The sequence below is a fragment of the Lasiodiplodia theobromae genome (genome assembly GCF_012971845.1).
Source record: "Lasiodiplodia theobromae strain AM2As chromosome Unknown scaffold_59, whole genome shotgun sequence".
NCBI lineage: Eukaryota > Fungi > Ascomycota > Dothideomycetes > Botryosphaeriales > Botryosphaeriaceae > Lasiodiplodia > Lasiodiplodia theobromae.
The window spans coordinates 89,474-109,730 of record NW_023336540.1 but is presented as its reverse complement, the minus strand read 5'-3'; the positions used below and the strand labels follow the sequence as shown (position 1 = coordinate 109,730).

The 20,257-nt window shown below is 56.0% G+C and overlaps 3 protein-coding genes across 3 annotated transcripts; 1 reads left to right on the top strand and 2 right to left on the bottom strand.

Moving 5' to 3' along the window:
- Window positions 1–3,499: 3,499 nt before the first annotated feature.
- On the bottom strand, window positions 3,500–5,306 carry LTHEOB_12218 (MFS monosaccharide transporter; the record flags this gene model as incomplete). Its single annotated transcript, XM_035509061.1, has 3 exons — window positions 3,500–4,906; window positions 4,960–5,097; window positions 5,148–5,306. The coding sequence occupies 3 exons, from the start codon at window positions 5,304–5,306 to the stop codon at window positions 3,500–3,502; spliced, it is 1,704 nt and encodes a 567-aa protein (XP_035365214.1).
- A 5,273-nt stretch (window positions 5,307–10,579) lies between these two features.
- Window positions 10,580–12,802, top strand: LTHEOB_12217 (C2H2 transcription factor; the record flags this gene model as incomplete). The annotated part of the gene is made up of 1 exon (XM_035509060.1): window positions 10,580–12,802. One exon carries the CDS (start codon window positions 10,580–10,582, stop codon window positions 12,800–12,802), a length of 2,223 nt encoding a protein of 740 aa, XP_035365213.1.
- A 4,054-nt stretch (window positions 12,803–16,856) lies between these two features.
- LTHEOB_12216 (Sh3 domain-containing protein) lies at window positions 16,857–18,612 on the bottom strand (the record flags this gene model as incomplete). Its single annotated transcript, XM_035509059.1, has 2 exons — window positions 16,857–18,074; window positions 18,214–18,612. The coding sequence occupies 2 exons, from the start codon at window positions 18,610–18,612 to the stop codon at window positions 16,857–16,859; spliced, it is 1,617 nt and encodes a 538-aa protein (XP_035365212.1).
- Window positions 18,613–20,257: the final 1,645 nt, after the last annotated feature.

Sequence of the window (20,257 nt, the reverse complement as noted above, 5' to 3'; positions counted from 1 at the left end):
TGGTGAAGATGGAAAGAAAGAGGATGACCTTTGGTTTTCCCGAAGGTTTCACTTTGCTACAACGCCACCTTTGTCATTTCTTCTTCTTTACCGCTCTGACGGAAGCACTTCGTCAAAAGCAGACGAAGAGAAAAGCAAAAGAGGTGTCTTTCCCAAAGTCGAGGTCCCGTGGCTGGACGCCACACCATGTACGACGCCGTTTGCAGTCAGCACAGAAACCGGGCGTAGGGGCAGCTGTGGCTGGCTGGGGGATGCTGAACTGCGATACAACCCTTTCTTCTGGCTGTCAGCTTTGGACGGTGGGGCTGTTGGCAGGCGACGTCTCACGTGCGAATATGTGGAGAGGCAAGTACCCGTCAATAGATACACAAGAGGGGCAGCCGTACCGTACTCGCACAAGCCGAGGGGAGCTTCGCCTCGTTCTCTTCGTGCTGCCTTCTCCCCCGCTATAGCACCGCACGGCATATAGGTCTTCCCACCTGTACTACGGCGTTATCTGATCAAGCATGCAGCCATTTCACTCGAACCTCGGGACCGGAGCGATGGTCGACGGGAAAGAGTGTCTGGATTGCTACTCCATCAAGCGGTGATACGTGATCCTCCGGTCGCAGTTTCTCTTTCCTCGTCATTCCTGTCACACGTACTTCGCAAGCGAGAAATACGACCGTGTTACCTCTGCCCACAGTCCGCGCAAAGGGCCTGCTCGGCGGGTAAGAGCGATGGGCGTACAGCGGACGGCATGAGTGCCTGCTGCGACCGCTGATAAACGGCGGGGTTTAGATTGATTCAGGAGGGCCCCTGCAACTAGTTCTAGACCGTGGGATCTTCGCTGATCCAAAAATGGAAGGGGTTGGAAACCTGATATTACGCGCAGAGGCATGCATGATGATCCTCTAGCAGATCATTAATGCGCTTTGCGCTCTAGGCCAGCCTCCGTGCCTGCATCCTGTCACTCGGCTGTTCCGGAGCGCTGGTTGAGCCGCTTCCGGGGGATGGTGACGCAAGGTGGCCGGGGAGGGACGAGAAGGATTCTTTGTGCTACATGTGTTGCTTGTGCTGCAACACTGTAGCAGGACCCAACTTTGAGCGGTTTTGCATCAACCCCGGCTCGATGGGATAGCGAAAGGTGTATACAAAGTAATCCATGGAATATATCATTCCGCATCTGGCGAAGGACGTTATACTCTTCCTAATTGTATGGTTGGACATGTTTATTAAACTTTAGAGCATGCATCTATTGTAAATCCCGGACCCACATGCTCCAACTGTCCACGTAAGCTGATATATCCGTGCTGAGATAGATTTGGAAAGACCCAATGCTTTTGCGATCCATCCCGCACGCATCTTCGATGATCTCTTAATCTCATTAAATACAAGGGGGCATTGCAGCCGACGAATAGCGGGGGTTATTTTTCGCTCATGCCATGGGTAGTTGAAGCTATCGCCCGGGCGTAAATGTATAATTATTAATTCCACATTTACATCTGGATAATACCTTGTTCGCACTGCAGTAGGACTGCTGAATTTTTTCTGCATTGCCAGCCCATGCTTTCTTCTACACTCGATGATGTGGTCTCGGGTGCGCCTCTTGGTAGCTGGAGGAACCTCCAAATGCCAGTACTATACTGGGAAGTTAATGTTCTCCGTTTTCATATACAATCTCAACAACGGGTTACCTCCATCATAGCTTGTTTTCGACCAAGCTGCTCCACAGCCAACGGGGCACTCGTGCACCAACTACGAATCGGATTTCAGCCTTCCGTACCGGTCGTGGAAGTGGAGGTCTCTATGGACCAAGAGCGCCTTGCCATCGTACTGAGTTCGCGGGCTTAATCGGCGAATGAACGGCTGTTGATTGCTGATATGCGAAGAGGAAAGTGCTTAAGCAGCGCGGTAGACAGTGGTGCGTCGTCTGGAAGTTATGGCATCTCTGCTGAACTTGGTTCTGCCGTCTGTGCTCGAGAACAAAGTGGTCGCATTTATTACAAAATGCGGCTCCACAAATGTGAGACACTTCATAGACGAACTTCTTTGAAACTGGGTCCTGAGAACACCCGGACAAACTACTTCCAGCCTTAAGCCCATGGCAAGGACTTTGTAGCCGAACATCAACCGGACTGTAGCGGAATTTGAGATCGGTATAGGGTAGTAGTGATGATCGATCCCATGGTAAAGTGCTGGGATGGCTGTATAATGGAACTCGGGCTTCTGTTTCAACCAACATGCATATTTTCGTGCCCCAGTGTATACCTGGGTTACTGACTGAATCGACCTGCGAAATTTGTCTTGGAAAACGATAAAGATGCATTTGTATACCAGGAGATTGTTGTCAAAAGTGGATGAAAGATGCTTCTGTCGTACGAACTCCACGCGTTGAAAAAGTATCGTGGCGATGGTGGTGGTTTGTTGAGGTAGAGGAGAATAATGGCGGTTATCGGAGCGGAAGGACCGTGGTAGGCTGTTCGCCTGGTTTATCGACGTTGGCTAGCGGGAATCGGTTCGGGAGGAGCGTGACGGCCTCTCGGTACCAGCATACCCTGTATTGAGAGCCCGGCCGCTACCGATCGAGGCCACATACACCCCGGCCAAAACTAACGCCTGCTGGATTGTAGTGGCGCTCACCCTCACAAAGCCGCTCGGCTCTTTGTCGAGATATGCTATCCCGGGTAAACATGCCGATTAGTGCCATGTCGATTCTTGGGATCGTGGTATGATAGAGTTTTTTTTTTTCATATTTTGCTGCACCGAATAATCATTTGGTGGTGCATTCTCATAGAGGTCTATCGTGGATTGAATTTCGAGAGACTCTGCGCCGGCATCATGAATGGGTAGACAGCCAGTCATTCCTACAGATGTTCAGGCAGCTTTACTGGCGTTCACTCGGCGATCGCGATACTCGCTTTGAGCACCGGTGGTAGATGGCCAATATCTCACAGTGAGCCTTACAGATGAGCGTGGCTCTCTAGTAGTCGAAAGACGGCAGGGGCACCAGTGAGACAGCACGAACATTGGTGGAGACTGTGCCCTCGGAGTTCGGGCTGGGCGACAGCGGTGAGAGGGTAAGCAATACCTTGAAGCTCGGGCTTGGTGACGCTGAAGTCACCAAGGAGGCGGTGTATACCTCGAGGCAGAGGTGGGATGTTGAGCGGCTGTGAGGGCGAGGAGGTGTAAGTTGCGCGGAGCTGGTCGCCCGTCGTAATTGTCGGGAGGTGCGCACGAGGCCATGTCAATGCTGGTGGAAAACTCTGGTAAATTGAGTAATGGAAAAAATTTGGTGTTGTGGGTGGGCAGATGCGGAAAGGGCGTGGCTTCGAACAAGGCAGGTGCGAATAAGGCAGATGCGAACTCTTGCCTCAGGCATCTTATGCAGAGCGGGACAAAATGTTACGTCAAACACTTTTCCTAGAGTGAAGGCGTATATAAAATCGTTTCCTATCTGTATACATAAGCGCCTATACATGATATAAATAATAATTACATTCATAAAGCCGTCACTTGATCACTCCTGCTGCACAGGGTGATAAACATCCTTCTTCTCGACATCTTCCACACCAGCATTCTCTCTCCGCTCTGCTGTAGGCTTCCTGATATCCCTCGCGCCGGGCGTGAGGTACGTGTTATCCAGGGTAGTCAGATCCTCGCCCTCCGGGGGCTGCCAGTTCTTGCTCTTCCAGGCCTTGACGCCAAAGACATACATTGTATCAATTTCTTCAAGGCTGCGACCCTGGCTCTCGCAGACGAAGAAGAACGTAACAACGAAGGCGGCAAAGCAGCAAGCGGCGAAGACGTAGCCGTAGCGGTAGTCGATGGCGCCGGTGATGTACGGCGTGAAGAAGGAGATCAGGAAGTTCCACACCCAGTTGCTGGCCGTGGCCAGGCCCATGCACTTGGCGCGGTAGCGGGACGGGTAGATCTCGCCGACGACGGCCCACACCATCGGACCCCAGGTCGATGCAAAGGCGGCAATGAAGAGACAGGCGAAGACAATCATGGCACTGCCGGCCTTGGGAGTGTTGGTCGGGTCGTTCTGATCAAGGGCGAAGTGGCCGACGCTGGCGAAGACGATGAAGCACATGAACATCCAGGCGGCACCCGCCATCAAACAGGGCCGGCGGCCGAAGCGGTCAACGAAGTACAGACCAGGGAATGTACAGCCGAAGTTGACAGCGCCAAGGATCATACTCGTCACGTAGCTGTTAGACAGTCCAGTAGCAGTGAAAATCGTGGTGCCGTAGTAGAAGAAAAAGTTGGCACCCGTAAGCTGCTGCAGTGCTTGAAGAGTGATTCCTAGAAGGGTGCGGTAGGCCATCCGGGGACCGGTGAAGATTTCGTACCATGGGTGTTTACCACCGCCGGCTTGCTCGGCGTCAAGCTTCGTCTTGATCTCTCGAATCTCGTTGGTAACGACGGGATGGTGTTCGGGCACTCCGTAGCTCTTTGCGATGGTAGCACAGGCAACATCGACCTGGCCATGACGGTACTGCCAGCGGGGAGACTCGGGAAGGAAAAACATGCCAAAGGCCATGAGAGCGGGCCAGATGAAGCCAACACCCATGGGAATGCGCCAGGAATCGGCACTGTCCATGGCCTCTGTGCCGTAGTTGATGCAGTAGGCTGTGAAGATACCGAGCGTGATGAAGAGCTGGTAGGCGGAAACGAGAGCACCGCGGACCTGGCGCGGAGCCGTCTCAGACTGGTACATGGGAGTCAAGACGGAAAGGCCGCCGACACCGAGACCAGCGACCCAGCGGCCCAGGGCGACCTGGTACCACGTGGTGGTGGTAACGATCTGAACGATTACTCCGACGCAGAAAATCAGGTTCCAAAAGACGATGGAATACTTGCGGCCAAACTTATCCGCGACGGGGGCAGCAATGAGGGCGCCGATGAGAGTTCCAATAGAGAGCTTTGAGAGGTCAGCGTTCATTCAAGATGATAGATTGGGTTGGTGTTGCTTACCAGGCCAACGATGGTTCCGGAACGGCCGTTGCTGAATTTAGGGGCACCAGTGTCTGGGTCGGTCGAGTCGGCAAACCTCTCCAAAAAGTCTGGCATCTCCAAAAAGCCGGAAATCTGACCGGTGTCATAGCCGAAGATCTGGGGAAGTGTTAGCCAGATGAACCGAGTGAGGATATGGGATAACATACGAATCCGCCCATTGAGACCAGGACTCCCATGTAGATGACCCTCCAGTTGAAGATGTGCAGAGGGCCATCCTCCTGCTTGTTGAATTCCACATCGTTGGAAGAGTTGTCCTGTATGTCAGGCTCATTCGGCTGGCGCCGAAATTTGGAGAGTAAGCCCATGGTGATGGCCGTGAGGAGAGACAGATGGCGTTGGATGAAACGGTTCCGAGCTCCGGGAGTGCAACACGACCGAAAGAGTGGATTCGGCGGCGGAGCGTTGGAGGTCAGAGAAGTGTAGGTACCCGGGGAATCAGGCGCATTTTGTAGGAGGGCGGCGGCGGCGCGGCATCGTCACTTCTCTGCACGATTCGTCACGCGGAGAAACATGCGGAGGGGGCTCACAGACGGCATTGAGGCACCGGATCCCCAGCAACACAGCGGCCGACGAGACGTCATGGGTCTTGGCGAGGGTGTTGAGGCTGATCGGCCGTTAGCGACGGGCCTAGTGCCTCGCCGTGCGATTCCCATTGGCCAGTGCGGGCTGAATACGTCAACCGCTGGATCGAGAAGTTGCAGATTCCACCGCGCTCCACCTGCGAGATTTCTCCCCGTGGAGGTCTCCAGGCCCACTGTGGTCGCTCTCCGGGGCTCCGCTTCGGAGAAGTGAAACGCTGATTGACATGCGCACCCCGCACCAGAATGTGGGAGCGAGAGCGGCCTCCTCAGAGATTCTGCACGATCGATGCGGCTGTCAACAACGATCGACGGTAGGGCAGGACGCCACACGAAAGGCTTGCGCGCCGGTAGGAGCCGCATCCGCAAGCTGTCAAGAGCCAGCCAAGCTGCAGGCCAAGGCCTTCCAGCACTTCCTTCACTGTTCGACAGCGTCCGTGCTTGGTAATGCGTCGTCATAAGCAGCGCTCGTCCTGCCAATCGTAGCCAAGCTGACTCTGGTAGCGAAAGAAACTGCGCGGTCTTTATTCCGAACGCAGCAATGAACAACCACATTCTTCGCCCAGCTGCGTGCCTAACCGCGGCGGATGCCGTCCGTCACCCCGCCCACTTACGCATTTAATCCTGTGACACCCACCCTTTGCGAGCCGCTGCCCGCCGGAACTTCGGTCGCCGTCAACGGTTCACTGATGATTAGTCGGACGCAGATAAGAAAACGGCCGCTTTTTGGAGCCCGTAACCCGCACACATGTCACTGTTGCATCCGTCGCATTCCATCAGCCATCTTCTGATTTGAGATCATCACCGACAAATCCCGCCTCAAGTACCGAAAGTCACGGCGAAGACTCGGACCCCGGAAGATGCCCTTTATAGCTGTCAGAAATGCCGCCCGTCTTTTCCGCGAGCCATGCATCTTCTCTTTCGATAAATCCTGACTATCGAAGAATTGAACCGATATTGCAGCACCTACCCCTTCAAGCAGGAAAAAACAAAAGAGAGGAATCAGGTAGACGATGATGGCTCTTGGCCGTTATATTCGCTTATCACGCAGACACGCATGATCTCTGGACGCAAATGCATTCTACCTGGAGTTCCTGCACAAGGACCGACGATGAATTCCAATAGATACATGTAGGATGTTAAGGATTATACTCACCGGTCTCGGCAAAAGAATGACCAAGTAGCATTCTCACCCCTATTTTATCTCTTTATCTAGCGACTCCAAGACCGGCGCAATGCCGTTTGCTTTCGAAAGATAAAAGGAATGCCCCTTCACTGTTAACCTTGCTCATTTTGTAGTCTGCCCGCGCGCTCGTCGAGAGGCCCTATCGGGCATGGCTTCATAGCGCGTACAGTAGAAGAACAGAACCCTCCAGGCCGGGAATGTGCTCGCCGATGTCCTGGTGGAATAAAAATTAAAAGCCAGATAGATCTATCGTTGGTTACTTGAAAGAAAGGGAAATACTTTCGCTCAAGGAAAGCTTAGGTATGTGCGTCAAATGACGAAGGGCATGAAAATGCCCGTCGCAAAAGACAAAGTGGACTGAGATGGTCAGAGTCTTGCATAAATGACTGCTGACGAAGACCAACGTTTTCCTTGCCTCGACGCCCTGGCTGGACAATCGTACGCCTGACGCGCATGTGTGGACGCAAACACTGAATGCCATGCTATCCGTAATAGGAAATACGGTAAGAAGACCTATTGGTGGGTAGATGATCCCGAAGTGTAATGCTCAGCCATCGAGGGCATTGAGTTTCCTTCGTATTCCTCCATAAAACTTGTCCGCCTGCCATGCGATCGGCAGGAACGCGATGTAAGTCCCCTCACTTGATGTATAGTAGTCGCAACACAAGTTTTACTAAATTCGTCACCAGATGTTCTGTGCAGTCCAGCATTCAATCCTGCAGCGTCATAAGGCATCACACCACGCTAGGTTCAAGGAATGAGCAATGGTCCACTGAGAGGTCAGCAGAAAAAAACAAAAAAGATTGTGCTAAATCGGCAAAACGGTAATTGGTAGAACCAGCTACTGGGCGTTCGATTAAAGTAGCAGTTGCGCGCGTAGGTCTAACGTTGACCCCTGCGTCGACCCGCAACATTTTTTTTTTAACGCGGTGTCAGAACAGGTGGGGACGGAGCGTGCGCAGCCAAAGGGTAGGGAGAAAAAAGGGCCGTGCCGCAGCGGCCTCAGCTTTATTTTCCCCTCCTTGCTACATCGCACGGAGCGTAGGAAATGAGCGATGACGTCGCTTCACCCCGCCAACCTCTCTAAATGTCTTAGATGGTGAAACTTGGCCTTCCGCATGTTTGAGGGGTCGTGATTGGTGACGTATGTGGAAGGGTTTGCAGACGAGCATGATGAGTCGGGTAAAACGATGGCGCAAGCTTGGGGGTTGCCGCGATTCATGCGTGGATAGCAAAGGGCAAAGGCTGCTAAATCAAACCTGGGCACAGGTGGGGGGTCGTCCTAGCAGTGTGGCTGGGAGAGCGGTGTTAATATCGAGATACAGGTGATACGTGGATAGCAGCCAGTGGCATGCGAGAAGGAACGGCCTCCGGTACGAAGACAGTTTCTGACAGATCAGTTTGAGCATCATCGTCACGTTGGATGGGTTGACTGCCGGACGGAACAGCTGCTCGATCTAGTGCCCTCTCCGCAGCCCAAGGGGTTGGGAGCCAATGGATCGGCTCTTTTGACACGTCCTGCGATTCAGGGTCTCATGTGCGATGATGACATCTTATTGTCGACAGAAGGCTGTCAGCAACCCCGCGTGCATGCAGCAGCTCGCTTACGTCTCGAGTATCTCGTGTTTTAGTGAACATATGCAGCTATTTCCGGGCTGATGTCGTCTATAGGGGACAAGGTTACAACCAGTGCCGATTATTTTGGCTTGGCCCACCGATGCAACCAGCCGTTAATGGCACTGTGGCTGCGGCATCGTTACCGAGATTTGCCACACAGGACCCTGAGATGGTGAGAAGCACGATAGGCAGATAACGGTCTGAGGACGATCACTGCAAAAATAGCCCTCGGTGCGCACATGGCTAAGGCATGCTGGCTCCAAAGGACACCCTTGCTGTGAACGGTTTCTCGCTGACCTCCCCCCTCCTGAGCACTGCAGGGAGGTGACCTGGCCATGCGGAGAAGTTGCAGGAACAACACACACACACACCACCGATACCGCAGTGGCTTAGATGCCCCCCTTTCCATCGTCGTGCGCATGGTCTTGGTGTTGTGCGGCTACTACTCAACAAAACAACCTTGAAAAAAAAAAAAGAGCTGCATCCAGGCCCCTACACCGCGGTGTTCCCGGAACGAGTCGGCGTATCCAGGCGATCTGGAAGGGCTTGGCGGGCAGCGTGTTGCCCAATCGTCGTCGTGATTGGGCGGCATTCGCTCGGAGAGACACACCCCGGCACAAGATCCGGTTACGCCCGCGCGTCTTGCGTCCTTTCGGCCGTGTGGGCTTGCGCTAGCAGAACCCTTACAGCCAGCCCTACGGCACAGCCTCGCTGCAAGCCACTAGGTACTGCTCTGCCGCTCTGCAAGGAGACGGCCTCCAGCTGGCGTGGGCTCGCATTTCGCCGGTTCCTGATCCTTCGGTGCGGATCTGTTGCATGCCAGCGCGCAGCCGCCCCGTGCGAGGCTCAACTGTGCACGGAGTAAGAACCTTGTAGTGCTGAATCTGTCTAGACTATGTAGACCCTGAGAAAAATTTCGCCGGGACGCACAGATGCTCCCGGCCCGCCCGCTCGTTCGGTGAGCTGAGCGTGGGGACACCCTATCGGCCTTTGGTGTTGCGCGCTCGTACGATGCTGTTCCCCAGACCACGTCGCCGGATAGCCGTGTGACTGACAACTTCGAGTCGGAAAGCATTCGACGAGGACGAGATGATGCTTTCTTAGCAATGATTCGTAATCCCAAAAATATCCTGCTTCAAATCATATTCGGGGATCGGCCACTTTCGATAGCCGCATCTCCGCGCTGTTCTGGGGATCTAGTGTACCCGTGTCAGCTCTCACCCCGCTGCAGACGCGGGCTTGAGCCGCGTCGCGTGTGAAGAGACGAACTGCCGATTGGCCGTCGCATTCAGCTCAGGCCTCAGTGCTCGCTCCGACGGCCTCGTGGTTGGCCTGCGAGCAAGCCGTGTGGCGGCGACCCCGAAAGAGTGAGGCATGAGCCACAGCAGCCCCCCCACATGCGGGCTGGTTGTTCAGGATCCGTTGACAAAGGGCGGGGATCACGCGACGTGGTCGCGGACATACGATCGCTCCCGGCCGTGGCAGCCGACGGCGTTTGGCATCCATTGAGGCCGGCTCACCAATCGGTCGGCGCGAGCGTCTGGACGCGGCTCAACAGTGTGCCGAAGCCCCTGTGCGCGTTACGGAGGCGCAGCGCGGTCGGGTGTCAAGCGAAGAGCGAGCGGCTTTTGGGAGGGTCAGCGCTGCCGCGGTCCGGCAGGCGCTAATTTAGGCCGGGGGTGCAACGGGACCGATCTAGTCGCGGGGCGTAGGGGGCAGGGAAAACTCTGTCGCATGGGTTGCAACCGTAGCGTGGCCTCGATCGGCAGCGGCCGGGCTTGCAATGCAGGGTATGCTGGGTACAGGGAGGCCGTGCGGCAGATCGTTTACTTACGATTTCTAGAATCCTTGGTGCCTTGGTAAGCCCCATGACGCAACTCTCCATTCCGTCGCCGTGAGAGGGCAGCGCTTTTGTCCCCTCTCGGCGCGCCCCATCTGCAGCGCTCCCTTAAAGTTCGGCGCATTCATACATCCGCTTCTTCTCCCCGACAGCGCTTGGCGCACTACAAGACTCTGCATTGCAAACCCCGACCGGCGACTGCGATCTAGCTCGGCTTCGACGGCATTCTTCCATTACCTGATCACCTCATCCCAGTCTTATTCCGAGTCAGCTGCTTGCTGGGCTTTTTTATAAGACTTATTCGCCACCCGTGTCCCTGACGGCCCACGGTCCCCACTAAGACGTTCCGCCTGCAACATGCTAGCCTGTTATCCACGACGTCAACACGCCAACTCATCTAGTCTCCCGTCGCCAACCTCTTCGCACTTCAACTTCCTCTCCAACCTCCACAACCAAGACTCCGTCCCCTCGCCTACCGAACTTCAAAACGACAGGCTGCTCCGCAACTACTTTCAGCAGCAGTCGTCCACCTCCAGGCCCGACGCAAATCAGTTCGCCGATCAGTACATGACGGGCTCTTACGACTTCTCCAATCCATCCATTCGGATACAGCAGTCGACCCCAGGCCCGCAGCTGCCTGCCACATACAACTTGATGATGGACAACGGTGCTAACGCACTGGGCTGGGACTTTGCGAACAACGGCCAGTTGACCACTGGTCCCTCGACATTGCACTCTTCCGCAATAAACAACAGCCGTCGCACACACCAGCGCTCGCCCTCATCATCAACCAACGCCTCGACCATCTCCGCCACTTCCGCTTACAACCCTGCCTTCCACTACTACCCTAACTCCGAGCAACATCCGTCTACACCACAGGCTCCCAAGGTTGAGTCATCATACAACGCCGAAGATATCTCTGGCACCTTCTCCAACCATCTCCCTACTCCTTCACATACTCCGACCCAAGACACCTTCAACAACAACAACAACTACTCAACCTTCAACAACATGAACGTCCACGACGGAGGCATGGCAGCACATATGGCCATGAAGCAGGCATTGATGGACCAGCACCATCAGGTCGGGAACGACGGCAGCTGCCCCGACTTCGGACACTCGTCCCGGCAGTCCGTCTCCAGCTATGGCGCCGACTCTCCAGCTACTCCTCACAATGCCCAGGAAGACAACTTCAGCGACGACCGGTTTAAGGTGCCTTCCAATGGTGAGAAATCCTACCCGCGGGTTGAGACCTGGATCGATGAATACTTACAATTCCCCGATGATCCAGATATGCGGCCAGTGCCCAAGCTTGACCGCACAATGACAGACATCTACGCAGATGAGCTGTTCAACCCAAATGCCATGGTGGCAGCACCGGCCAAGCAGTCGTCGCAGTCTTCCAACAACACGGCTCTTCTGTCTCCTTTCCGGAATGTCATGAACGACAGGTTGCAGGCAGCACACCAAGCCCGCTCCCAGTCGCCGGCCAGCACCCTGTCGCGCGGTGTTTCCCCATTCAGGCAGGGCTCGCCACTCGCGCCCCCCAGCAACTCGTTTGCCTCTCCGCAGGTCCGGCTAGGCAGCGCTCAGCAGCTGCGTGAGCAGCAGAAGGCCGAGTCTGACGCGTACGCTCTCCAGCGCAGCCAGCGCCAGCCGGACATGTCCGAGCCCAAGACCATCTCGCCCAAGGATGCGCTGCTGGACTACCACGAATCAGAGGAGGACTCGAAGATGCCACTTTTCCCCGACGCCAGCGGAAGCGACTACGACCACTCATACACGAGTGGCGACCAGGCGCACTACGACGGCTCTTCCGAGGTGTCATATGGCAGCACAGCCACAAGCCAGGCGGGTAGCTGGTCCGGGCAGGCGACAGCGAATTTTCCATCAGTTTCCGGGCCGTCGCCACCGCAGTCGAACTTCAACTTCGTGGCTCCCTCGGTGCCGAGCGTGATGGCTGGTCTCAGCTTCACCAACACGGCGACGCCGTACCGCTCAGTCACCAGCATTCCGGCCTCGGGCCAGGACGAGAACCCGCAGTTCCACCCTCAGCTTACATCGATGGACTCGAGCGCCAGCGAGATGCCAGAGTCGTCGCAGGCCAGCAACGACGACAGCAGCACGCCGGTGCAGCGGCCCGACAACTCGCACGCCGACACGGGAACGTACACCTGCACGTACCACGGGTGCTCCCTGCGTTTCGAGACGCCGCAGAAGTTGCAAAAGCACAAGCGCGACGGGCACCGGCCGCACGTAGCGACTCCTGGAGTGGGATCCGGGATGACGTCAGCCCAGCTTTTGGCTCGCAACTCGCAAGCGGGCCCTCACAAGTGCGAGCGCGTCAACCCGACGACGGGCAAGCCGTGCAACACGATCTTCTCGCGGCCCTACGACCTGACCCGTCACGAGGACACCATCCACAACGCCCGCAAGCAGAAGGTGCGCTGCGCGCTGTGCGTCGAGGAGAAGACGTTCAGCCGCAACGACGCCCTCACCCGGCATATGCGCGTCGTGCACCCTGAGGTCGACTTCCCCGGCAAGCACCGCCGGCGGGGCGGCGGCAGCTCCTACGAGTAGACAAAGGAGCGCATTCCTGGAGCTGCGCCCTGATTCGGCCGAGTGATGCAGCGATGCGTCGGCTGCCCGAGCTTTCGGATCCTGGAGCCGCTCCCTCGCGCACAACTGAGTTTCCGACTGCTCAGTTGGAGCTCCAACGCGTCATAGGCGCTCGCTTCCACGCGCTAGGCCTGCGTCATGATCTCCGCACACGACGTCGACTACCACATACCTCCGACGGCCGCTTGCGCATCGGCTTGCGCGACGACATCATCGCCTGCATCGCTGCCATTTCCTAGCGTCCGATTAGATTTCCTTGTCTCACTCCCGTGCCATCCAACGCAATGCGATGCGATGCCCACACTGCCCTGATCGCCCTCTCGAGTTGCAGGGTCCGACTGGCGTTATTTCCGGCTTTATTTTGTTACAATTTTCTGATATCACCTCGCGCTCCTATTTTCTTTTTTTCTCTTTGTGCTTATCACGTCTTTTGGCGTTGAACGTCATTATCAAGCTTGTCAAGAGCGGGGCTGGTCATCTCTGGGTTTCAAGCTGTCTGATTTATTGATTTTCGAGCAAGCGAGCCAGCGAAGATGGAGCTTCCATTACTACGCCTGTATTAATACCACACCCCTGCATGACGAGAAGGATGATGACGGATTTGAGCGTTTTCTCGCTACGACGAACTGCGACGATTGGAAGAGTGCCAACAAAAAAATTATCGATTTTAGCGAAAGAAGAACTACTTCTTCTTGTACCATCAACCTGTGTCTCGAGCACCAAAAGATTGTCTTTTTTTCTTAACTGCGCTTGATTTTTCCTCACCTCAAATGTCTCATTATTATTTCCTTGGGTTCATTTTCCGTGTATTGGGTAGCATGCAAAGCGTAATGGGGGTTCCATATCGGACTGGGCTGGATTTACGGCTGGGTTTTCTTTCTGTTTGTATCATCAGGGCGGATCTTTGGTCCCGGTGTTTTTGGATAAGTGGGCAGATATCTGGTGATCTTCAATTTTTGGCTGTAGCAGTTGCTGGATTAGCAAATGGGATTATACCCTTCCTTTAGGCTGAAAACACACTTGGCTCTCTCTCTCGGCATTCATGCTGTGTATGCGTGCGGACACTCATATTCCCCTACGACCATAACCGTACCGGCGCGTGAACGCAAAAAACGGGTGCCGATACCGTGACCATCCCCTCCCCCCCATTTCCCCCGAGACAAGCCCTCGGAAGAGGCCATGCGCATGATGGGTATGGTGACGCAAAAACCTGCTTATCATCTCTCGTGCCTTGCTTTTCCGCTTGCGGCTCTCGGGGAGAAGGGGCACAGAGCCTCATCCCTCTCCTTCATCCTTCCACTTTCCCGGCTGTTGTCGATCTTGCTTTGGGCTTCATCATCAGCTCATACCCCTTTTCGGCCCGCTCTGCCGCTCTTGTTTCGCCCTCCCATTCTTCGCTCATCATCATCATGACCTGCCAATCGCTCCACTTTTTTTACCCTTCCCAGCCGCCGCGGAGTCGGAAAGGGGCGTGCACTTGTGTGGGTCTTTCCTGAGGGTCGGACTGCCCTCCGCGCGCGCACACGCACACGCACGCACTGTTTGCAAATCATTCTCTTTTTTTTTCTCACCCCATGCTTGCGGTGTAGCTTTCAGGGCTACTAGGACAGAGTAGGGCTTCAGGGCTCCGTTGCTTGCGATTTGTCGCCTTGCTATTTTGTCTTGTATCCGCCGCGGATCATCGGGCGTGAAAACACACCGTAACACACGCCGACTACTCAGCCCCTCCTTTCCCCGCATCGGGGATGTCCGTTGGGCCTGTACGTCGGCTGGCACAATTGCGGTCGGATCTATGGACAGTTCTACAGCCGTTGCATCTTCACATGCATGGGGGGCAAATGCATGTCTAGCAAGTAGAAAGAATAGTAATATGGAGGGAAAAGGAAAGATGCAGAAGCAAGCATTCGTAATGCGTCAGTAAGCAGTGCAACCGCACCTGTCTGGCCGCTGACTGGCCGGCGCTCCGGAGCAACCGGGCAGGCTTGGAAGTTTCGCGAAACGTTACGGCTGGCCTGACCACTCAGGCGTGCGGACTGGGCGGAGGCGCAGTTGTGGCTGTGCCGTAACATCAGACGAAAGCAGCAGGGTCCGAGCTTACCGCATCGAGAAAGCGGATGCGTGACCAGGTTTTCGATTTCCAGGGCTCAAGTTCCCCCCCGCTGACTTTTGACCCCGCCAGCGCCACAGACGGCGGCGGCGAGGCCGGACCAGAGACCATCCCCACAACCCGACACGTGCGCTATAGCTGTGTGGCTGCACCCACACGCCAGAACACGCACCGGCAGTTTCATCCTCCCGCCATAGTTCGGATGGAAACGATTCCGCAAAAGCCAGTTCTCAGCGCCAGCCACGCGGCCGTAGATCATCCTTCTTACGCCCGCCAACCAAATTCTTCTCTGGCTGTCTATCTCGCAAGCTTTGATGATTCGCTTCACGATTTACAGCTGCCTTTTTCGCCACCGTAGATGAAGAAGGGTTCTGCCCTAACACCCTCACCGCTATCGGAAATCGACCCTGGCCATCTCGGATACGTAGGCAAACGCCTCGGCTTCGACCGGATCGGCTAGCTACAGTCTCCAGCCATGGGATTTGCGTTGAGCAAGCAGCATCAGCAACGGGGGGCAGCGAATACGCGATCGGCACTGCACAGAGGGACCCAATTGCTGAACATTTTCTATTTTAGAACATCGCATTCTCCGATTGTGTGGAGCCGAGGGCAAAGAAGATAATGCGGTCGGCAAAGCGAACACGAACAAGCATCCAAGGTGTTGAGGCTGGTGAACCGTGCTGAAAACCACCGCGCGCTTTGCAGCGGCTGAACTGTGAACGACGACATGTGAAAGACTAGCGACCAGAGCTGAAGGGAAAAAAAAAAAAACTGTTGGACTGTCCAGCTGATGGCTCCGTGGTATGACTGTCCGCCAATACTCCGTGTTCATTGAAGAAGTGTCCACGTGAGCATGGTACCTGCTGCGGAGGTGGTACAGTCATGCCACACGGCCACCTAGTCCAGGCTTCCAACCAACAATCCAATCCCAAGAACATTCTTGTCTTGGTGCCAAACGCCTTGCGATCGTTTGCGGCCCAGAATTTGGATTATGACACAGAGCCATCGGCAAATACCATCTTGGGCGGAAGCACGCGCGTACGCAAAAACGACAATTGCCTGATTGGGCAGTCATGAGACAGCTGGTGACGCTGGACGACGAACGGACACCGGCGTATGCCGCGATCCTCACGATGCGTGCAATCCGTCGCACGCGCGGAGATCTGTCCTCTTTTTTTTTTTTCTCTTTCTACACACATCCATGAAAGCCGTTTCCTCTTCGTGGGTTGGTGGGATGTAATAGAGTTGGGGGTACGATCTGTGTGAATGGCCGTTCCCTCTATAAACTTTAAGCTCCCGAAATCCCCGATCTGTTTCCGGCCCGCGATCCCAAACTTGGGCTTCGAGCTGATTGGGCCGGATTGGATTGGGCGAGCCAGTATTTCACCAGACCACTTGCCGATGCGCCCTCTATTCCTCGATCCCATGGATTCACAAAAAAACGTGCATGCTTTTTCTCAGCCCTGGCTGAACTAGTGGCTTTTTTAGCAGCGGAGTCTTCCTCCATGGTCAAAGCGACCCATGCAAGGGTATCGTAGTCGCATCTGCACGCTTCGCTGCCCTCTCCCCCAATCTAGCTGAAGGGCAATCGACTACCACTACTAGTAAACCAAACCGTGAACTACCTACTAGCGCCTGAATTCCTTCATGCCCCATGCGCTGTGGCGCAGCCAGTCATCATCATCAGCTCCACCACCTATCAATGCATCCCTAGCATCACACATCGCAATCAGCTATTGGCACTGTAACCAAGAAGAAGAACGGCTCTCTACCACTTGGACAAACCAGCACCGTTGCCGGCAATTACCGCAGAGAGACAGACTTCAGCAGCATCATCCAAGCAAAGACCAGCCAAACCCTTCCCTTAGCTCTCCCCCTCTCCCCCTGCTCTGCCCCCGCATACCATCATCAATCCAGGGCATAGTACATGTTCCTCAGAATCTGCTGTGTGACGCCGTGCCCCTTCTCCAGCTCGCCCACCTTCCTGCCCAGCTCGGCGTTGTCGTCGCGCAGGGCCTCGAGCTCGGCGGCCACCTGCTGGCGGTAGCGCTCGTGCTCAGCCTCTTCCTGCTCCCTCCGCGCCTGATCCTCGCGGCGCTCCCGCTCCCGCTCCTCCTCGCGCTCGGCTCGGCTGCGCCGCCGCTGCTCTTCCTCCTCCGCGGCCTCCCGGCGGCGGTCCGTCTCGGCTTGCTGCTCGTGCTCGTGCTGCTGCTCCTGCTCGCGCAGGCTCGACGCCATCGACTCTTCCATAACCAGCGTCTCAACCGCCCTACTACTCGCACTGCTACGTTGTTGCTGCTGCGGCTGCTGCGGCTGCGGCTGCTGTGCCGTCGTATTCGTAGTCGTCGTCGTCATCACCGGCTTCCGGTCCGCGGCCTCGTCATCATCCTGCTCGCCGACTTCCGCTCCTGCCGTCGTCAGCGTGGCAGCGGCAGCAGCGGCGGCGGCAGCAGATGACGCCGCCGCCTGTGCCTGTGCTTGCAGCGGGGCCTCCAGGTCGGCGAGGCGCCAGCGGAGCATGTTGTTTTCCTCGTGCATGTACACGTTGTCCTTGCGCAGCGCGTCCATCTGCTGCTCCAGCACCTCGAGGCGCGCGGCGAGGCTGTCGAGGCTGAGCAGCGGCGGCGGTGCCGAGTGGGCGGGGTGCGGCGGCGGGATACCGGCGGCCGCGGAAGAAGGGTCGTTGGGGTGGGGAGGAGGAGGGGCGCCCCCGGTGGGGGGAAGCGGTTGGAGATCGGATTGGGATAGGTGGGAACGATGGTGGTGAGGAGGGTGGTGGTGGGGGGACGGAGGGGTCGGGGAGAGACGTCGCTGGTGGTGATGGTGGTGGTGCGGCGGCGGCGGACCTGGGGAGGGGAAGATGTGGCGTTCGGATGGTGGTGGGGGATATCGCTCTCGGTCGTCGAAGCTGTGTCGTTTAGCAGTGGGCGACTGCGGCCAGCCGCGGCCGTGCCTCTCGCTCGGCGGCGTGACGGAGCGGTATCTGTGATGCTCAGGCGGGCCCGGGCTGGGGAAGCGGTGCCTGCTTTCGCTGGGCGGCGGATGGTGGTAGGGCGAGTCGTGCGGCGGGGGCCGCTCGGGTGGCGGGCGGTTGTCTCGCAGGCCTACGCTGTTTCTGAAAAAGGGCTTTTGTCCGGCGTTGCGAGCATCAGCATCATTTTGTTGTTCTTGTTGTGGTGGTGCCGGGATTCACGCATCACGTCTTTGCTCCCCCTCTCTTGCGAAAATAGAAAAATAGCCAAGAGAGCGAGCACTCAACACATACATTAAGCGAACACACGTTGGCAGTGGCGCGGCAGCGGGCGCACACATGCGTCTTGAAGCCGTAGCGGCGCATGGCCTCGCGCGAGTAGACCCAGCAGCCGCGCGGGTCGCCGGCGTCGCGGCACTGTTCGCAGGCCTCGGGCGCAGGCTCGCCCTCCTCCGTCTCCATTATGCGGCCGACGTGCGTCCAGTTCATCTTCATGGCCGGCGCCATGCGCTCCCACTCGGCCTCCGTCACCGCCCACCATCCGTCGCGCGTCGACGAGGCTGACGGCCGCCGCCAGTCGTTCGCCCCGCCCGTGTACGTCTTGCGCCGCTTCGGGGGAAGGAAGTTGGATGAGGTCGGCGACTGGTTGGGCCCGCCGGTGTAGTCGTCGGTGAAGGAGCGTTTGGGCGGCATGGTGGGCGTGTGGTCGTGGGGCGAGCTACGTGGACGCGTCGTGTCGCGAGACAAGTAGTCCGGCCTTTTTATTCTTCTCTTCGGACGAGATTACAACGGTTCGAGACGTATCATTGAGGGCGGACAGCAGGCTGTGGCTCTGTGCAGTGTGCGCGGACGACAGCGCAGCAAGGAGAGTGGGTGTGGAGAGTAAGACGAGGTGTCGTCGTGTGTGGGCGCGCAGGTAAGCAGCAAGCGGGCGTCGCTTGGTTGCTGTGCCTCTCCCCCATCCTGCTGCGAATTTCGCTTTTCTCTCGCTGCGCCTTGTGCCACGGTGACGATATGTATGTTTCTAAATTTGAACATCTATGTCTTGCACGAGCAGGCTGCCGGTGCCACGAGGCTTCGGCGGAACTCGTAGGGCAGACAGCAAGTCGTGGCCGAGATTTGCCGCAATGTCTCGCCGCGGGGCCGGCAACGCTGAAATTGGCTCTGCTGCAAGATCCCGTCTTGGCTCCAGAGGAATGCTTGAGCTTTCAACTTCTCCTGCTTGATCCCTGCAGCACTCTATTGCGTCTTCCAGTTCTTTTAACATCGGGATAGTCCGTTTCAGAAGATCTACTCATCTTAGAAATCCCAGTTATGAGAGTCTCTGGATGCATTTGCTTTATTCTCGGCTCTCAACATCTGTTGAAACCTGGATTGTGCTACTATGGCGAGGCGACTATTGCTCGCATGGCGGTCACTGACCTTTAATACTGAGGTGGTGCGGGCGCGGCTAAGCAGTAGCCGCGTTGGATGGCTACCAGCAGGTTTATGCAACGAGAGCAAGTCCATGCCGGATTACTTAGAGAAGACAGACTTCTTTTGGTGTGTGTTAGTTTGGGTGAGACAGGGAAGTGGGGGTGATCGGGAAGATGGAGAAGAGGACAGTAGTTGTGGAAGACCGGAAGGGTTCGGAGGAGGTTTCGACGGGCACCGCAGTGGGTTTGAGCTGCAAAGATGTAGCGACGAGGAATGCGACTTTTTGCTGCAGTGGTGTTTGAGTTGCACAATTGGACGTTGGCCGCGGTATGACACCTGTGCTAATTCGTACATGTCGTAGATAATTCTGTAGTACTTTCTTTTCAAACGTGAGGTGTAGGATTGCTGACGTGAAAAGCAACATTGCGACATGAGCTGGAAAACTAATGCTCTTGAAAATATACCAAAAGGCCATGTCCTGCCCTTCTGGTTAAGCAAACCGTTCTCTGTCAAACATGAGAAGCAAACGACTGTTGAAGCAGTATACTGAGAACCGACAACACCGCGTCCACCAGGCCCCTCGCCTCACTTTTCACATCGCTGCGCGCTATTGTCGAATATGTCATTTCAACCATTATTCAGCTTTTGTCACCCCAAAAAGGCCATAACTCCTCCGCAATGGGGCAACATACATCAGTCAACGTCGGCTAAATAGTCAGAGTCGCTGTCAAGTACTATAGGTGGAGATATTGGTACTCTGTCAAGTACTATAGGTGGTACTCTGTCTCCCCGAGACTTGGCGTAGCTAGTCTGAGCGGACTCACTAGGGCTTCTCAGTCCTTTGCCAGCCGGCGCCTCGACGTCGAGAGTAGCATCGCGACCCATCCTTTCCGGTTGCCGAAGAACTGGTTGTGTTCCTTGA